The sequence below is a fragment of the Prunus avium genome, chromosome 8 (genome assembly GCF_965620075.1).
Source record: "Prunus avium chromosome 8, drPruAviu1.hap1.1, whole genome shotgun sequence".
Taxonomy (NCBI): domain Eukaryota; kingdom Viridiplantae; phylum Streptophyta; class Magnoliopsida; order Rosales; family Rosaceae; genus Prunus; species Prunus avium.
Window position 1 is genome coordinate 38210959 of NC_142291.1, and position 18605 is coordinate 38229563.

Below are 18605 nucleotides of genomic sequence, written 5' to 3' on the forward strand. Positions count from 1 at the left end.
CCGGATGACCACTGATTTTTTATTTCGTTCTATCGAAGCCTTTTACAGGATAATGATATTTTTCTCAGCAGGGTGGATTTGCACTTTCTTTCTATCCTTGTACAGTAACAATAAACTCTTATCACAAGAAAACTGTCATGGATTTGTAGCTGAGGGTATTGCCCCTTCTTGTATTCTGCATTGAGTTTATGACATTTTATGCAAGGGGAATTGAGAATGCCCGATCTTTCCGGCCATTCGAAGTACAGATCCATTGGTTTCCTGTGACTTTCTTTGATATACTGACAGGCAGTGTTTGATAATTCAATAAATCTGTAATAATAGCATGTAAATCTTGCTATTATTAGTTGGTAAAGGGAGAAAATACTTGTGGGGTCTTTACTTTGAATTGAATGCAAGGCATCTTGAGTGAATGGATTTTCCCAACCGCCGTTTTATTGCCTGCGCTAATGTCTCTGTGTTAGTTGCTTTAAGCCCAAAGGACAGAGCTGAAGCCTAGCTGTTTAGATATCATGAGACGTTATGGCGTCTGAGGAGGCTCAAGATAAGAAAGGTAACAGTCTTGAGCATAGGGAGCCTATAATTATACAACCAGGTGCTGAGAGATAGGATAGCTGTACAGTCACGTGCGCACGTGATCGTGTTTTTGGTTCCCTCCCAGTTGAATCATTTTTTTGTGTATATGCAGGCATGGAATATCTTCTAGTATATGTTCAACAATTAATCACAACTTCAATCTTCAGGCCAACCCAAGTCATTGCATTGAATAAATAAATAGGATGCCCTATAACTCAATTAGTTAAGAGCATTTATCCTTGTATTCGAAGTCTTTCTTAGGTTTGATTCCCTCCCACTTCCAAGAATTTTTTTTAAAAAAAATTTGACTGACTACTTTATGCTCAAATGGGAAAAATAAATAAATAAATACGAAAATCAAACAAGTAACATCTTGCTATTTTTAGTATTTTGCAAACATTTTGTTACAGACAAAGTAAACTGCGGCCAGAAACTGTGTATCAGTCAGGTTTATGGATGTTCTGCATTACATGACGTGAATCAATAATCTAAAAAAAAAAGAATTTTTTTTTATCTAAACCCTAATATTACAATAATCGTCACAATGGCCATTGCCAAGAACAACATGCCAGACTATGGAAGTGGGAGCACGAGCAAGTGTTTCTTTAGGCTGCTGCAGTAGACAACATGGCAATTGCAACACATACTCATAACATACATGCCGGATCAGAAGCTGCCTCCCGACCATCCTGGAGATTCGAAGGGAAACAAATATTGTCGTTCTGTTAGGAGTTTGAGACCTTTCGAGAGTAAGCGAGCACCATCACAAAATCTTTTGCAGAGGAACCAATGGATGCAGTAATTCGTTGTGAAGGTGATGCTGTTTGTAGCCACAAGTCGACTAAGTTATACATCTGCAATGTGGGAACCACTGGTTGTCCCATGCATTTGATCTCAACCTGCAAGAATGTTAATTGAATGGTTACCAAAAGAAGCACAACAATATACAGTAGAACTCTATTTCTAAGGATAATTTTCCAGTAGTCTTTTTAGATGTAAACAAGTGTGGGTTTGCTTACCTCAGCTTCACTCGTGAGATCTAACTTCCTCATTAGGTACTTCTGGATGAACGAAACAGGCACGTTTCCATCTCTGTGACAGATGAACCAAATATAAGATTTAAGCACTGGAGAATTCTTTCCAGACATAATCATTCTCCGATATTCAAAATCTTAAGAAGACACATATTACAAGTACTAGCAGTGATGATTTTTGAAAATTTACAGTTTTCCGGCATTAAGATCACATAATATTAATGGCTTTCATACAACCATGTATGTACTCCAGCAATAAGTAAGAACGAAGCAAGCATGTATGTGCATTAAAACAATGAACACTTCAGCATGTAATGATGAATGGCGCGTTCAAACATGCATTAAAGCCATAGAGACGAACTCACTTTATTCTTAAGTAATTTGTAGGAATTTGCGGCAAGGGTTCATCTTCCCTGAAACCATGAAGTTATAGAATCAATATATCAACAAAAGCAGAGCAACTTGTCAAGAAATTTGTATAAATATTCCAAAATAATTTAGAATCTTTCAAAGCTAAAGTTGTTTCTCACTGGTCTTCAGAAGCTACAAGTGAGAACCAAATTGGACCAACTCTTCTTTCGTGTTTGCCAATGGCTGCATCCAGAACAGCTTGGGGTGAAATGCTTGATTCTCCAAATGCTTCCCTCTTTCGGCGAACCCTACGCAGCTTCTTAGGCTTAACTGTTTCTGGAGAGATAGGATAAGTGCTATTTTTTTCATCCTCAACTTTTGATTTCTGTTTATTTTCCTTATTTTTGGGTTTTCGAACCTGAGATTCACTGGCGATAACATGCACTGGTTCTACTTTATTATCAGACCCTTGTGAATTGGATTTGTGAGACTTGGTCCTATTTGCAACTTCCACCAAAAAATTTAATGGTTTCCAAAGATCCAATTTCCCTTCCCTTGCTTCACCACCATTCTCAGTTTCTTTAATGGGTACAGGTTTGCTAGGCTCGGCAGAGAAAGAACTCTGCGCCAGTCAAATGTGAGAGCAATAAATGCATTAGTATATTTACCAAATGCTATACTTTCTTTTTAAGCTTGTGAAAACAAGACCTCATCGGCAGTTTAAAGAGTGCATATAAGGAAAACGATAAGAGATAGCGTTGCCCTCATTTACCTGCCTGTTATTTTGATCAGACTTATTTGAGGCCTCGGGTGAGCTGAAACGCTCTGGATGATCTTCCGCAGCAGAATCTTCCTCTTTCTTTATAGGCCTTTCAACCAAAAAACTAGATCCCTGTAAAGCAGAAGCCTTTCTCGCAACAGCTTTAGTTCTCCTTCCAGTCATCATGGTAGCCTGGGTTGACACTCTGGGAGTGCTGACCACCAATGACGAGAGAGATCTCTCCTTTCTTCTAGCGGGTAATGTAGCTGAAGGCATAACTTCAGGTGCCCTTACCTTTCTTCTCTTAAAAGGGAAAATCTTAGCCCTTACATCTTGCAAACTGTGGTCTGGCCTGATAACCAAGGTAAACTAAAACACATCAATATATCATGATTTATGAACAAAAATCTAAAAATTTCTCCAATTTGTGCAAAAATCTAAAAATTTCTCCAATTTGTGGTCTATTCTGCATAATGGACATGCATGATTGCTCAATAAGTACAGTTTACGGTTGCTTGATAAGGGCACGAGGATTGAAGAATTACAAGATTTCCAAAGACCATCTGCAACTAAATAAGCAAATTGGAGAATGGTCGCAAATGCAGCACATGCACACAGACTGAAGCTCATAAAGAATTAGGAAGCATATTTCATTTAATACCATCCTCTTCATTTGTCATCTCAGTAAATTCACTATATCCATAAATCCCAATTTCACCTATACATATTGAACTTTTTATTTTTCATCATCCCAGAATAAACTCACTTATGAAATCTTTGCCTATAAAACAATATGGGAAAGTTATATGTTGATGACATAAACCATGGCATCCTGACTAAAAAGAAAAATTGAATGATTTCCATTCAAAAAAAGATGAAGGAACCCAACTTTTCCGAAAATGCATCAACATTATAATCCAAGCAAGTACTTGTTTTGCTAAACTCGAAGATAAGTGAAGAAATAGGAACCTTAATTTCTCCAGTGGTACACAACCCAGATCGATATTACATATTGGACAGAATTCTAGTTCCTCGTCCGAAATCTTATTATATATGCACTTCCTGCAAACTGGAGAAGTCCAAACAAAAAATCTATCAGAATTATTCTTTACACTGTACACGGAGTTAGAATATTGAGGAAAGAAAAGGGGGTTGGGGGAGCACTCTGGGAGAAAAAAACTTTCAGCAGAATTGTTTTGCAATAAGCATTAGAAAATGAAGTAAACTAAATTTTTTTTGGGGGGGTAAACTGGGGGCTAAGCCCATGCACAAAACTAAAAAGAACCACTTCTATCATCCCTAATAATACAATTAATGCCTTCAGGACAGGAGGCTCACGAAATACATGCACACCTAAGCTAACTAAATTCTTAATCAGGCAGCGAAAATAAAAGGAACCATTTATGATAACTGAGCAGTGCTATAGATTTTGAACATAATTATATGTTTGTAAAGATCAATTGGAAAGAACGCACGACTCTATAACTCTATGCATTAATTATACAGTCATGGGATGAAGCATGAACGCAATGCTACTTAGACCACTGCAAGCAGAGGCCCTTCGACAGAAGGCAAAATTATATCACTGTCAGTTGAACTTTCGAATTATCGCCAAGTATATAAATTAAACAAGATGCTGCTTGTTCACGAGTGGTTGGCCAATCCAACTGGCAAAGCTGCTCTCAGATCTTCCAGCAGAGAAACATAAAAGGAAAGCATGGAATTTCAAAAACCCACATCCCAAAACCAGTCAAAGCCAAACCAAGCCAAACCCAGATAAGAAAAATGCAAAATACCAACAACCCAGATCAGCAAAAACATCAAATGTCAAAAAAATCACAGCTTTACACTCAAAATTTTGCAGAATCGGAAACTAAACCAGCAGAAAGAGACAAACAAAGAATCAGAGACGCAGAGTCATTGGCACGAGGGAAGACTCACACGTATGAAGGCATTCAGAGATGGTGGTGGCGTCTCTGAAGAGCTTATGGCAAAGCGGACAAGTCATGCATGCTGTAATTGTCTCCCTCTTCACTTTCACCACCTGATTCGGCATCTTCAACCTCTCACACTTCAGCTCTGCAATTCAAACTCACCCACGTATTCACACACTGCATGTTAACGCAGACACAAAATTTACGTCCATTTATTCACATCCACCTGCATTAGACACAAAAAAGATAAAAATCAGAACATCAACAAGGCAACCAGGCAAGCAAATAAGATGAGGAAAATCCAGCAAAATGCGTGCAGAGGGAGAAAGCGAGACAAATACAGTACCTCTGCTTATTGTTGAAAACGGGTGGAGAAGAGAGCCTGCTGTGGCTAGTGGGAAGGTGAGATTACGAGATGGGCTCGATCGATTTTCGAAGATTTGACGTGGGTTTTGATGGATTTGCACAGAGGGTCGCGGATTATTGATCTGAATCGAGAGGCTCTCTTCGTCATAAAGAGCATGAAGCAAAGAGTTTTCTTTTTTTGTTTTTGTTTTCTTGTCTCTATATATTTTATTTTCTTATTCTAAAAGCAATAAATAAATAAATTGGATTTAAAAGACAGGCTTCAATTCAAGATGAGGGGTTGACGCTAATGTGCGCCGGGGTGCGCTTTGTGATGAAGAATGCGCGCTGGGTTTCGTGCACCCGACGGCGAGTCTTGCGGAAGTGTGTCCACATGTGCATAAGCATGAGGTCGTCGCATTGAACTTTTTTTCTTTCTTTCTGATTGAAGTTAAAATACAAAAAATACAAAAACAAAAACAAAAACAAAAATCGACAGAGACAGACCAAAGTAAATGACTTTCACGTACGGATGAACTGAAACAAGCTACTTCAAACTCAGACATTTCTCCAATCACATTTTCCCTCGGTAATATTTTCCAACTGAACCTCTTGTTTTCACTTTTTTACTGTTATCTTCTTTGCTTGCAAGTAGTAAATATGCAAGGTAAGGTAGGCAAGTTAATTAGACAGACCTAAAAAGGAATCCGCCAATCAATGTGTGTACTCGGACAAAAGTATCATTCTACTATTGGCATTAAGTTTAGGGCTTCTGATGTGTGAGGGTTTGAGGTGGAATTGAACAAGTCAAAAAGAAAGGGCAGGTGGTTTCTTTGAGGTCTTTGGAAAGCCATTAAAATTATATTTGTGTGGGCCAACCGAGTGGTTGAGCAAGTGAAACTAGTCTAGGTTAGGAATCTAGGAGACTTGCCTGCAACTGTTAACATACGTATCTCACCGATCGGGAATTAGATTGATCATACGATAGTTTCCGATTCATAACTTCTCTCGTTACAAATACGTATATACATCGTAACATGAAAATACAAGTTTACGAGCCATGCCTAAGCTAATTTTTAAATAAACATTCAATGAGTTGCAAGTGATTAAATCCGTTTTAATAATAAAATGCCACCTAGATAGGCAGTACAACATATTCAAGAATAGTTGAAGAACATGGAAAACATGTTAAACACATGTGGCATGGTCCTTCTAGGAGTTTGTGATATAACTAGTTTCAATCACAGGAAAACTGTGAGGGCCCAGAATTTGTGTATGAAGAATTACAGTTGACTGATGACCAAAGGTAACTATTGAAATCAAATCCCCAAAACCAGGCCACAATATAGACCATGATTTCCACAACTTAATCATTACATTAGACTTTTTTATTTCAGTCTCTTAAATTGCTAACCACAAGTAAACCCCTTGAACCAGTTTTGTCTGTATTTGTACATGAACAATACATGCAGACAATTGCATGCTCTACTATGTATACATCCTTCCCAACAGATCACAATGGTATGAACAAGGAAAGGGAGATCAAGATCCAACAAGACCTTTGTGCCGAGCATACGAGATTATGAACAAGAAAAGAGAGGCGCAAACTACCCCCGTGACGATGATCACCTTTGCGTTAAAGAAAATGGAGTTAGAAAAGAAAAATATTTCCAGAAATTGAAGGAAAATTATGTGTGATGTGGTGGTATATTGTACATACCCATTTGAATACGTAGCCATGACCTTCCTTCCATGTATATGGGATGTTCATGCCAAATATTGCAGCCACCAGAGAATATACAGACAAACAAACAGTTCCAGAACTTAGGAACAGCTCTAGCTGTCACAGGGAACTTATGTTAACTATCAAAAGGGGACATGTACTTATAAAACAAGGCCATAGTATCTATTTAATTTGGTCCTAAAGACAGTACCTGAATTAGCTGATTTCGATGATTGTCAAGCTGCAACAGAAAATGCAATAGATCAGCCATGTTAATGGTATGCATACTGTTGAAGGTATTATATAGCTCAGGTGAATTGTAGAATTAGTGTATCAAAGTTTTGATATCAATTTTTCCAACCATTACCTGGATATTAATGTAATCCTCTGTGTCATCGATGTATTCACGGAGCTGGTAAGCGAAGAACGAATCAGATAAGTTCTATCTTATATCAGTTGTCCTAGCATGCTGAAACAGCAATAAGAGTACATACCGTGGTCAATTTATTCAATGTGCTTTCAATTTGCATAAAGTAAGCCTGCAAAAGATAACAGGATGCAACTCAGACTTCAGGTACCAAATTTACAAGAGTACAAGACCTATGAAGAATTATAACCTCAAGCAACATCTCAAGTTCCTCAACATCATTCTCCTCGGATGTCGTTGCTGCACTTGCCCTGCTTGTTTTGGACACCCTTGAGCCTATAGTTATGGTAGGTGAGGCGAGAGACCAATTTGGAGCACCCGAGTCACTGAGAGGTGAAGTCCCAACCAGCTTTCTTGATAAGTAAAGGTCAGCCATGTCATCGTCGTCATCAAGAAGTTGTTCGAGTTCATCTCTTACCTAGAATCCGTAGTTCCAATTCAGGAAATAAGTCCATATTAGCAACTTTCTACCTTTATGGCAACAACAACAATACAGCATTTTAAACGAAATTGATTAAAGAACTAAGACATGAAATAAATCCCCAGCATAACTCCATATATGAATGCTGTATGGGGGCTCAAGATGCACAGAACAGTCCAAGTTAACATGAAGCCCCATGAGCTGCTGAGCATAAGAGGAATATATAGTTACATATTAGCATATGGCACCCTCCATTTACAGCATCATATCAATAATTAGCATACCTTTTGAACCCGATTTGTCAACCTGGTCATTGCACTCTTCAATTTTCGCACCCGATCCAAATTCCGACTGCTAATCTGCAAATAGTTCTAACTGCTTGATCAAAGAAGAATAATCTAAACTAGTTTTCCTTCGATCATGGATGCTGAAAAATGAAGTTTAATGTATTTAGGAGGCTTTTGACACCATGATTACGCAATCAGGGATTTAATTCATCCAACACACAAAGTCAGCTGAGCAGATAAAGAACAATGAAACTCTAAGGAAATCCTTTACCTTGGAAGTCAGCTCATCTAGAGCCGGATAAGCATCAGTCTCTAGTTCTCTTGTGCGCGCATCAAGAAAACTACAAATACCTTCTAGTGCAACTTCTAATGCCCGAAATTCAAATGGAAATTCTAAATCATGACATGAGCCAAACAACCAGAACATGAAGTCAAAGAACAGATAGACAACAAGCAAACATACAATATTTGTACAAAACTTGAATCATACTAGCACTAGTAGGAACATGAAATTTGAACTAGAACTTCCTGAGCAATATTGTCCTTTTTAAAGTTGTGTAACATAAACCGATAATGGAAAGGTTCTGAAGAGCATCATTTACTGAGTTCATCGGTTTCAACATCTTTCTGTACCCCTGAGGTTTCTTCATCTTCTCCTTGGCCTTGGAAATTGGCACTTACTAGAGGCAAACGTCTTTGAAGTTCCTCAACAATAGGCAGTACATTATCATCAAAAGGGTCTCTAAGCAATACCTACACCAAGAACAAATCTTAACCATTTTCCTGAATTTTTTTTATTTTTAAACTTCAATACATTTGGAAACAACTCTGTATTCTGCTCAATGTAAGATGGAAATCCAAGTCATTACCCTCTTTACTGGTTGTGATTAATTGTTAGTTTAATGCCAGTGTTACTAGAATAAAAGAGTGAGGACAAAACGCAAAGGCAAATGAAACAGTACAAAACATATATAATATAATTACCTCCTCTGCTGTGATTATAGCTTTAATGTGCTGGAACCCAAATCCCAAAAAAGCATACAAAACAAGCACAGTTTTTAGTGAAAAAATAAATCTAAATCTAAATCAGAACCAAAATCGAATCGAAAGTGCTTGTGGAAATGAGAACCGACCTCCAAATTGAGAACAATCACTTTCTCTCTACCCAAGATGGTAGAAGGATATGATAACAAGGGATCAAGAAGCCGAAGATCTCTAGCGTGAATTTGAACTCGGCGGATAATGGCGTACTTGTCCAAATCCAATACGGTTCCTTCCCCATCTTGGTCCAGCGAAATCCAGCTTCTCAAAGCTGCAGTCTTTTTCTTAGCAGCAGAGGATTGAGCTGAAGTTTGGGTGCTCTCCACTGGAACCAGCAACCCATCTCGAGCCATTTCTAAAGCCAACATCTCCAATTGGGTAAGCTGCTTATTGAAAAAGCAACTTGAGCAATGTGCAAAGTGGGAAAGTTTTGAGCTTTTTGCAAATCAATCAATTGGGTTGGTTTTGGGCTGTTGCAGAGTTGCAGAATTTGATAGTTGTGGAAGAGAGCAGAGAATTCATTTGGGTTTTGGAGGAAGAGAGGCTTGGGTTTGGAGGGAGGAAGGGGAAGATGGGAGAGGTCACAATGGTGAAAATTTGGAGCTTTAAAATTTTGGAAGATATTTGCATGGCTTGGTGGCTGCTAGTGGAAGAGTAGGAGTGTAAGTTAAAGTTTACAGGGGAGAAAGTTTGGACAAAGATATGGTTGAATTAGTTTTACTCGCACCTAATGGCGCGTGCTTGCACATTCCTTTTTTAGAATTGTTGGGACTTAAAACTTTTGTTTTGTAAGATGAAAACTTGTGAATGAGTATGAAATTTCGTGAAATTCATGTCTCGGAAATGAATGAGACTTCTTATGATAAATTGTGACTCGGTATAAATAAATAATATTGAGAAAGGAGAAAATCGAACATAGAACTTCAGGTACATAAGTAAATATTTTTAATCACTCGAATTACAAGTCTTGTAATGAGGGCTAACTTTTTTATTAATCTACCATCCACATTTCTTAGTAATAGGTTCACCTCAAGTGTCATAAATTAATAATTCCAGTTATATTTTGAAATCTTTAATGACATTTGTAATTAGTAAAATGAGAATCATCCATTCACATAATCCTCGTACTAATTATGCAAAACTAAACGGTAAAATGTCTTTGTTGACTATGGATTATGCATTTCAACAACCCAAATATTTATTTCTTTTGACAATCAAACCCAAATACATTTCACGGAAAGATATTAAGGAAAAGAAATCAAGAAAATGGTCGGAGCGGAGAGCACAATAAGCAATTAGATAACTTGGTTTTTCTGTCAAACCCAAGATGCTAATACACTTATCAAAGTCTTAATGACTTGCGTGTAAGGATTAAGAAAGGTATAAAATGGGTGCTTCCTCACACGATCTACGAACATGCTATAGTGGCTCATATATACACACTCATATATATATATATAATATTAATATACTATACCATATATTAATGAGAGAGAGATTGAGAGATATAGGTAGGTGACATGTTGCATAGGTCATAGGTGATGTGGCACTAGAACGCGTTCACAAATTCTCTATCATATTTGTATGTGTTTATATACACATATATGTATTAGATTATTAGTCACACGAATCCAATTTCTTGTCTACTTACCGTACCAACTACTATACTCGTAAGTTACAAAGATGATATATATATCGTGCGGACATTCGGACATTCGGATACAGCAGGATGTTATTATCGTGCGGACGCCGTGTATTTTGTACTACCCCTCTCTATTTTCTTGACTGTTTACAATAGGATCCGCACGATAATAACGTGCGGACATCCGGATAAGAGAATAACTGTATATATATATATAGTTTTTCTCTAATGCGGACATCTGCATTATGTTAAAGTCCAGTCGTCTCCTTTGCAGCTTCTTTTTTGCAAGTGGATTTGGTTCTTAGTGTAACCCACTTTGCTTGAGGAACCATACTAGCTTAGTGGAATCCGTTCATCATTGATATGGCTCTGTAATTAAACAGAAAAAGAAGCCAGCTTACAGTAGCAACCAATGGTATTGCTTATTGTTCTTCTGCACACCTTCCCACCTTTGGGATACTTTTTGGAAGGCCCCATCCTTAATTATATATTTATATAAGGAGTGCTTACCATGTTTTTGCTTTATATATATGTATGCAATCAAATCCACCTACAGAAAAGAAGCTGGAAGGACATGACCGGACTTTAACACAATGCGGATGTCCGCATTAGAGAAAAACTCTATATATATATTATAAGGTCACATGAAATCTTCAATATTAGATGTGAATCATTTAGATCCCATCCAAAAAATAATAATGATGATTGCTACATGAAGCATGTGACACTGCTGGAAAAAAGGTACTTGTTTTCAGGCTAAAGTTCAAAACTCGAGCAAGAGCCATGAGACCCATGACCCAGTTTCAGGCTAGAAATCTCGAGGGCTTATCTTTTTTAGTACTATTTCGTACTATGGAATCATTTTAGACGGTTTCAAGTTTCAACTTCATCTTAGAACAAGTTCCGAGTTCAAATCTCCCTTATTTTTATTGTGAAAAAGAAAAAAGAAAATTCCCCGAGTAATTTTAACAAGAAAAAAAGATAAACCCTTTTATCCCACAAATACAATAAGTTGATTTTACTACATTTGAAACTCAGATCAATTGACCAACAAACTTCAAATGAGTCAATGGATTATGACTAAAATGCCGCCACCCCTTAAACACGGATCAATCTCTCTATTTGTATTGCTTGAGTTAGATCATACAATTTACAAATGTATTTCATCCCCATGCGTAAGGCTTGGGATTCAAACAAACAAAAAATAATACCTTGCCTAATTATGAAGGTTAGATTTGACTAGCAATTGTTTAGAATATGGGAGCTTGGTATTCACTCAATCTAAATTTATAATTGAAACCTAATCAAATTATGGCTACAAATTTCAAGTCTAGGTTGGAGTTGGATCACCAAAAACAAGACACAAGCCAAAATAGTCCACTTGATGAGTAAGCTTTCATTCATCCTCAAGCTTAGGCATGTTGATCTTTTAAATGCATCCATGAGTTTAGGGCAAGGCTGAATGTGAACTCCCAATTTTTGATAAATGAGGTGTTGCACGATCATTTTTTGGGATTTTTTAGAAATGTCACATGAACTTATACATCAGTTTCAATTTGTCATATCAAAGAAAAATTTAAGCAAAATGTCATCTTAAGTTTTCAAAATCCATGATTTGTCACTTGACTTTAACATCATCCAATTTTCCATCCATTTTAAAGGTTGTTTTAGTATTTCCAATATGTAAACCGTCTTTTTATATAATTTAAATATAAATACCCTTAAAAATAGATGGAAAATTAGATGATGTTAAAATCAGGTGACAAATCATGAATTTTGAAAACTTAAGATGACATTTCGCTTAAATTTTTCTTTAATGTGACAAATTGAAACTGATGTATAAGTTCAGGTGACATTTCTACAAATATCCCGCAAATTTTTAGTGTGATTGTCACACTATCACCTAGTATTATCAATTTCTCATAATACATATTGTGATTTATTAATGTCATATCGTAAGAGTATAAAATTTAACTTATATCATGTCGTCAATTCATATTATAAATTTTTTAAATAGTAAAGTTCAGTGAGTGACAGTATAACCATCACAACTAAGGTTTTTTCAGTAACTTAATGTGTACTCATAATCATGATCTCAAAATCTAATCATTTTTATTTTTGTCTTTCAGTTACAAAGATTTAAAGTTTCCTAGCAACAATGCCAACGAAACCATTTAAAGAGAATTTAATTTTTTCCAAATTTCCACAAACAAATTATTAACCTGAAAATTACGCGTAATCAGTTTCATCACGATTGTCAGGGGCAGTCCTCAACAATATTAGACTAGCCATCGTGTCAGTCGTTACGTGTTACGTAAACGGAGTCAGACGTAATTGTCATACTAATCGACGATCTATATTCATTGTCGACATCACCTACCGTGGAAAAATACAATAAAATCCCAAGTTTATTTTTTTTAATAAAAAAATTAACAAAAGAGGAAAAAAGGAAAAAAAGAAAGAAACCACCTCCCTCGCAGACAAGAACATGGCCGAACAAGCTATTCACACACTCTCTCTCTTTCTCTCTCTCGCTCTCCCTCTCTCTCTCTCTCTCTCTAAAATCGCGAAGTACCAAAAGGACTGTTTGAAACCCTAGCTTTATTTTATCTCTTCTTTTCTTGTTTCTTTCGTTGTTTTTTGTCATTCCGGCTGTTTCTTGTAATTGAAGCATCGAATTATTTTCTGTGATCTGAGAAATCTGTGAAATGTACTGTTGGAGGAGTGGAAACCCTAACTGCCATTGATGAAGCTATTTCGTCGATGCCAGAGGATCCTCATCCTCACTCTGCTCTCCGTCTCTGTTTTCGCGCCCATCATCTTCGTCTCCCAAAAGCTAAAAAATCTCTCAACTACTGGTAATGTGCATTTTGATTTACGCACTCATTAGTAAATTTATGTATGTGTTTGTTTGATTTGATCAATTATCGATAGTGAGTGGTTTGTGAACTGATGCAGGGCGGAAGGAATTCATAGAGGATTTGTCAAATATTGTACGAATCTTTCATCTTTCATCTCAGTTTCGGTTTTGTAATTTATCATGTTATGTTTGGTTGCTGAGAAAGGAGAGAAATGAAAAACTTTTCAATGTCTAGGTCTATATTGTTTGATGCCGCAAGGCTTAGTCAAACTTAGAAAAATTCCTTACGGGATTTTCAAGACTAAAGACTGGAATTGTCTACACTTTTTTTTGTTGACAACCAATCGGATTGTGGATATTCTGTTTATAGTAGAGTTTGAAGGTGGGTTTTGTTTTCTTGGTGCAGAAATACAGGACTGATGGTTTGAAACTTAGTGTTGAGCAGGTGAGTAAAGGATAAATTGACTTGATATGGTTTCAATCTAAACTTTATCAGAAGTTTGTTTTACAATCTGCATTTCTAATTTTGGATATGCTTTGTGATTTAGGAAGCGAGTGAAGGCTTGAAAGAACCCAGAAAAGTTCTATATGAAGATAAGGATTTGGTTTCTGCTGTTAGTTACACTCTTAAAGAGAACCACGATGCTAAGGAATCTGGAAATGTGGGAGACACTACTGATATGTTAGAAAGAACTGAAAATGGTTGGTGTATATTCACAGGTGTTTGTATTCTGTTTCTTTCTATGCTGCTTTCTTTCTCACATTGTTTACTCTGGGTCTGCTTCATGAAAATATCAGGAACCAAATATGAGAACCAAGACGGAGATAAAAAATTTCAGCAGAGAGAAATATCATCCATGTATGGAGAAAAGGTATTCATTGTTCATCTATTATATGACCACCAGATAAGAAAAATGAAGTGAAAATGAATTTCTTTTGTTGTTGCAATAATGGGAGTTTAATGTTGTAAGTAAATATAGGAGTATCTAGTTTTTTCGGTCAAGTTCTGGCATTTTAGGTATTAAAAGCCCCAAAGTTGGTCAGGCATAAAAGTTCAGGAGCTCTTCAAGATTTTTCTTTTCTAATTTTCATACAATGGTTGAATTTTAGATATTTTGTAACAAATCATGGTGAATGCAAGCTTCGGCAGCCATACATGAATTTTTAGATGAATTTAAAAGTATGTTTTTACCTTCTGTAGCCTGTATATTAATTTATAAGGTTTTGGTTACAGAAACAATTGAACCAAGAAATAGTCCAGCAAGATCGGAATGCACACTCTCAGTCACGGAAAGTAATAGATGGGAAAATAGAACAGTTGAAAGATGTAAAACCTAACCGTGCAGTTCCACACGACAAGAATGTGCAAAATATGCTGAAAGTGACAGAGAAGATAAATGAGATGAAAGATCAAGTGGTTAGAGCTAAACTATACTTGAGTTTTACACCACCAGGCAGCAAGTCGAATCTCGTGAAGGAGTTGAAACTGCGAATTAAAGAGGTGGAACGAGCAATTAGTGGAGCCACCAAGGATTCAGATTTATCCAGGAGGTAAAAATATTTGCCATTTCTTCCCTTGCCATTAGTTTCCAACCAAGTTAAACACACCACGGAGAAAAAGAAAAAAGATGTTGAAAACAAAAATTAATGTAAAAGTGCTACTACCCATTATGACTAAAATGAAGAGTGTGATCAGTTATATCAGTAAAAAAAATTAGGCTAAGGAACATCATTTTGAGCTCCTGTTTAGTCACGAAGCATTAATACTCTCCGAAACCGATTAATTGCAGTGCTTTGCAGAGAATGAGAAACATGGAGTCTTCACTATCTAAAGCCAGCCGTGCTTACCCAGATTGCTCCTCAATGACCACAAAACTCCGTTCTATGACTCAGAACACCGAAGAGCAAGTTCAGTCGCAGAAGAAGCAAGTCTCTTATCTTTTTCACCTTGCTGCAAGCACAACTCCGAAAGGTCTTCATTGTCTTTCTATGCAGCTGACTGCAGAATACTTTGCTCTGGATCCCAAGGAGAGGCAGTTTCCTAACCAACAAAAGTTGCATGATCCGAAGCTCTATCATTATGCTGTCTTCTCTGACAATGTTCTGGCATCTACAGTCGTTGTGAACTCCACTGTTTCCACTGCCATGGTAATTTGAGTCAGACGTTTCAGTGTTCTGTTTTTTGTTGTTGCTTGCTTTCCGATACCCATGATTTTTATTTTGGGCTACAATAAATAATTAAAAGAATTATTCACTCCGCTTAAGCAGAAACCATCACAATTAATCCCACTCTCCTAATGTTGACATTTTTCTTTTCTGCATGAAAGATTGATGACCCTTATTTTGCCCTTGTGGCATAATAATGTGCAGGAACCCGAGAAGATTGTTTTTCATGTGGTGACTGATTCACTCAATTTTCCAGCAGTCTCAATGTGGTTCTTATTAAATCCTCCTGGCAAAGCCACAATCCAGGTCCAGAGCATAGAGAGTTTTGATTGGCTGTCTACCAAGTACCATGCAGCATTAAGGCAAAACTCCAGTGACCCTAGATATGCTTCTGAACTCAACCACCTCCGATTCTATCTGCCAGAAATCTTTCCTACATTGAATAAGATTGTGTTCTTTGATCATGATGTGGTGGTGCAAAAGGATCTAACTAGATTGTGGAGTATTAATATGAAAGGGAAAGTAAATGCAGCTGTTGAGACTTGTCATAAAAGTGAAACTTCCTTCCATCGGATAGGTGCATTTATCAACTTCTCGGATCCATTTGTAGCAAAGAGGTTTCATGCCGATGCATGCACTTGGGCATTTGGCATGAATTTGTTTGATCTTCAAGAGTGGAGGAGACAGAATCTAACTACTGTCTACCATAAATACTTGCAATTGGTACATACGACTTTAAGCCTTATATTTGCTTTTTCGGGTTTTTACATTTGGAAGGCTGATGTCTGATTCATGGCATTACCAAATGCTGTACACTGTACACCGTACATGCACCTCTACTTCATATATTTGAATGTTATTGTGCAATCGTATTTTAATGCTTGTTTTGCTGTGTGTTTTGTTGCAGGGCAATAAGAGGCCATTGTGGGTGGCTGGGAGTTTGCCCTTAGGTTGGGTCACCTTCTATAAAAAGACAGTAGCTTTGGACAGGCGATGGCATATCCTTGGGCTGGGTTATGAGTCTGGTGTGGTTCGTCCTGACATTGATCGAGCAGCAGTAATACACTATGATGGAATTATGAAGCCATGGTTGGATATTGGGATTGGGAGGCACAAGGGTTATTGGAGCAAATATGTGAACTATGAAGACTCTCATCTGCAACGGTGCAACATACATGCGTAGTCCACTACTAAAATGGTGGGATTAAGATGACCTGTACCACACAATTAGTTGCTTATTGCTCCAGGATGATGGAACTGCACTGGTTCACACAATTCTTTCTTTAACGATTCTTCAATGTAAAGTCGAGCTCAATTTTTTCCCACATTTTTCTGGGCATAATCTTCTAGGATCCGAGAGTCAAAATATAGGAATAATTGGAATCAATAAGTGTCCCTGGGGGATTTTGTACTGCGGGTCTGTATTTCATGTACATAACTTTCTTTCAACTCCTTAGCTAGACTCCTACAAGCATTTTTCGATATAGACAGAGTTACTTGAAATCAATTTGGTATTCTTTTTAAGTTATAAACCCTGTGTACAAACTTGTGGATGTTTTGCCCTGGATTGCAACTTCGCATATTTTGCCCAGATTGACAATTGTCTGAATTATTTTCTGAGAACCCAGAGCGCTTGTTTATTGATTTATCTCCGGCCATTTTTATGACTTCAATTGGTGATAACTGGACTTTTTGGTGGATTATGTGACACGTGGAAAACTATGGTTGGGTTGTTGCAGATAGGGGATATCTATTGAGGGGCTGCCAAATGCAAATCTATCCATCTTGTGTGGTCCACGGTGCATACTTTGGCCCAATCAATATTAATCTGTGAATTGTTCACAGCCCCTATGAAACTGCAACTTCTGTCATAAAAATCAGTTCCATTGCAGATTGCCCATAAGCTTCTAAAATTTCCCACCAATTCTCTTTCAAAGCTGAAGATAATGGCAACCATTACTGCTAGCACTCCAACCTCATCAATCACCAGGGCAAGTCTGGTGCACAAACCATCTGTTGGGGCTCCATCCGCAACTGTGTTGGGTAAGATTGTTTTGTACACTTCTCAACTTGATTTCAATATTTTAAACTGTTCTAGAGTGCGGAGAGGTGGTTCAAACTCAGCCGCACTCGTGCGGGCACACTGTCTTGACCAACTGGTCTAATCCCACATTTGCGATTTTCATTTTTGTTTTATGTATTTTGATTTTACATTTGTTTTTCCTAATTGTTATTGAATATTACTGTTCTATTTCAGCTTTGCCATCACTTGCAAGGAAGGGGAAAGTGAGTTGTTCCATGGAGGGAAAGAAGGAGAGCAGCAACTCAAAGATGGGCAAGGGTGCATCTTTGGCTGCAGCAGCTATGGCCGCAACCATGTCAAGCCCAGCCATGGCTTTGGTGGATGATAGATTGAGCACAGAAGGAACAGGGCTTCCCTTTGGCTTGAGCAACAACATTCTTGGCTGGATCCTCTTTGGTGTGTTTGGCCTCATCTGGACCTTCTACTTCATCTACACTTCCTCTCTGGAAGAGGATGAAGAGTCAGGATTGTCCCTCTGAGCCAAACCCCATTGTTCCTCTGTGGAGGAATGTAAAAATTTCTAGTTCTAGGAGTTTGGCTGTTGTTTCTGTTTCGTAGTAAACCATCCCTTTGTGGATCAAACTTATCTACTTGTTATCAACTATGTTTTCAGTCTCTTCTTCAAATATCACTGCTTAGTTGATGCTTTTACTTGATGATGAACTCAATTTAACTTCCTTCATTTTTTTTGTCCCTTTTGGAAAGCCAATGTGATCAGATTTGATTATGTTGCAAACTTTGATCGAGTACATTGAGTGTTTTCCGGCCAAAGAACATTGACCACATGCAAACTTGAACTTAATCACAAACGAAGTGAATCCCTCCAGATTTTATTGAAAGAGCCTTACATAAAAATCATTTATAATACTTTTTTTTTTGCTACCATAGACTTATGGAATTTCATGCAATTTGTAAGGAAGTTGTTCATCGTCCATCGGTATGTAGATGAGTGACA

The 18605-nt window shown here is 37.4% G+C and overlaps 4 protein-coding genes across 4 annotated transcripts; 2 read left to right on the forward strand and 2 right to left on the reverse strand.

The window, feature by feature from the left end:
• Positions 1 to 935: 935 nt before the first annotated feature.
• DRIP2 (DREB2A-interacting protein 2) lies at positions 936 to 5237 on the reverse strand. The gene is made up of 8 exons (XM_021966223.2): positions 5002 to 5237; positions 4663 to 4881; positions 3691 to 3790; positions 2734 to 3073; positions 2141 to 2583; positions 1976 to 2023; positions 1596 to 1668; positions 936 to 1475 (listed from the first exon to the last, which is right to left on the reverse strand). Exons 2-8 carry the CDS (start codon positions 4775 to 4777, stop codon positions 1302 to 1304), a joined length of 1293 nt encoding a protein of 430 aa, XP_021821915.1. The 5' UTR covers positions 4778 to 4881; positions 5002 to 5237; the 3' UTR covers positions 936 to 1301.
• A 1006-nt stretch (positions 5238 to 6243) lies between these two features.
• LOC110763438 (magnesium transporter MRS2-I) lies at positions 6244 to 9549 on the reverse strand. Its single transcript, XM_021966224.2, has 11 exons — positions 8992 to 9549; positions 8843 to 8872; positions 8461 to 8611; positions 8130 to 8251; positions 7856 to 7930; positions 7341 to 7568; positions 7218 to 7262; positions 7091 to 7135; positions 6935 to 6964; positions 6721 to 6840; positions 6244 to 6629 (listed from the first exon to the last, which is right to left on the reverse strand). The coding sequence occupies exons 1-11, from the start codon at positions 9265 to 9267 to the stop codon at positions 6543 to 6545; spliced, it is 1209 nt and encodes a 402-aa protein (XP_021821916.2). The 5' UTR covers positions 9268 to 9549; the 3' UTR covers positions 6244 to 6542.
• Positions 9550 to 12997: 3448 nt separating this feature from the next.
• LOC110763440 (putative galacturonosyltransferase 6) lies at positions 12998 to 17099 on the forward strand. The gene is made up of 9 exons (XM_021966227.2): positions 12998 to 13399; positions 13500 to 13534; positions 13808 to 13846; positions 13950 to 14103; positions 14200 to 14273; positions 14636 to 14952; positions 15192 to 15549; positions 15772 to 16290; positions 16475 to 17099. Exons 1-9 carry the CDS (start codon positions 13288 to 13290, stop codon positions 16748 to 16750), a joined length of 1884 nt encoding a protein of 627 aa, XP_021821919.2. The 5' UTR covers positions 12998 to 13287; the 3' UTR covers positions 16751 to 17099.
• Positions 17100 to 17388: 289 nt separating this feature from the next.
• Positions 17389 to 18304, forward strand: PSBW (photosystem II reaction center W). Its single transcript, XM_088245594.1, has 2 exons — positions 17389 to 17610; positions 17825 to 18304. Exons 1-2 carry the CDS (start codon positions 17514 to 17516, stop codon positions 18127 to 18129), a joined length of 402 nt encoding a protein of 133 aa, XP_088101720.1. The 5' UTR covers positions 17389 to 17513; the 3' UTR covers positions 18130 to 18304.
• Positions 18305 to 18605: the final 301 nt, after the last annotated feature.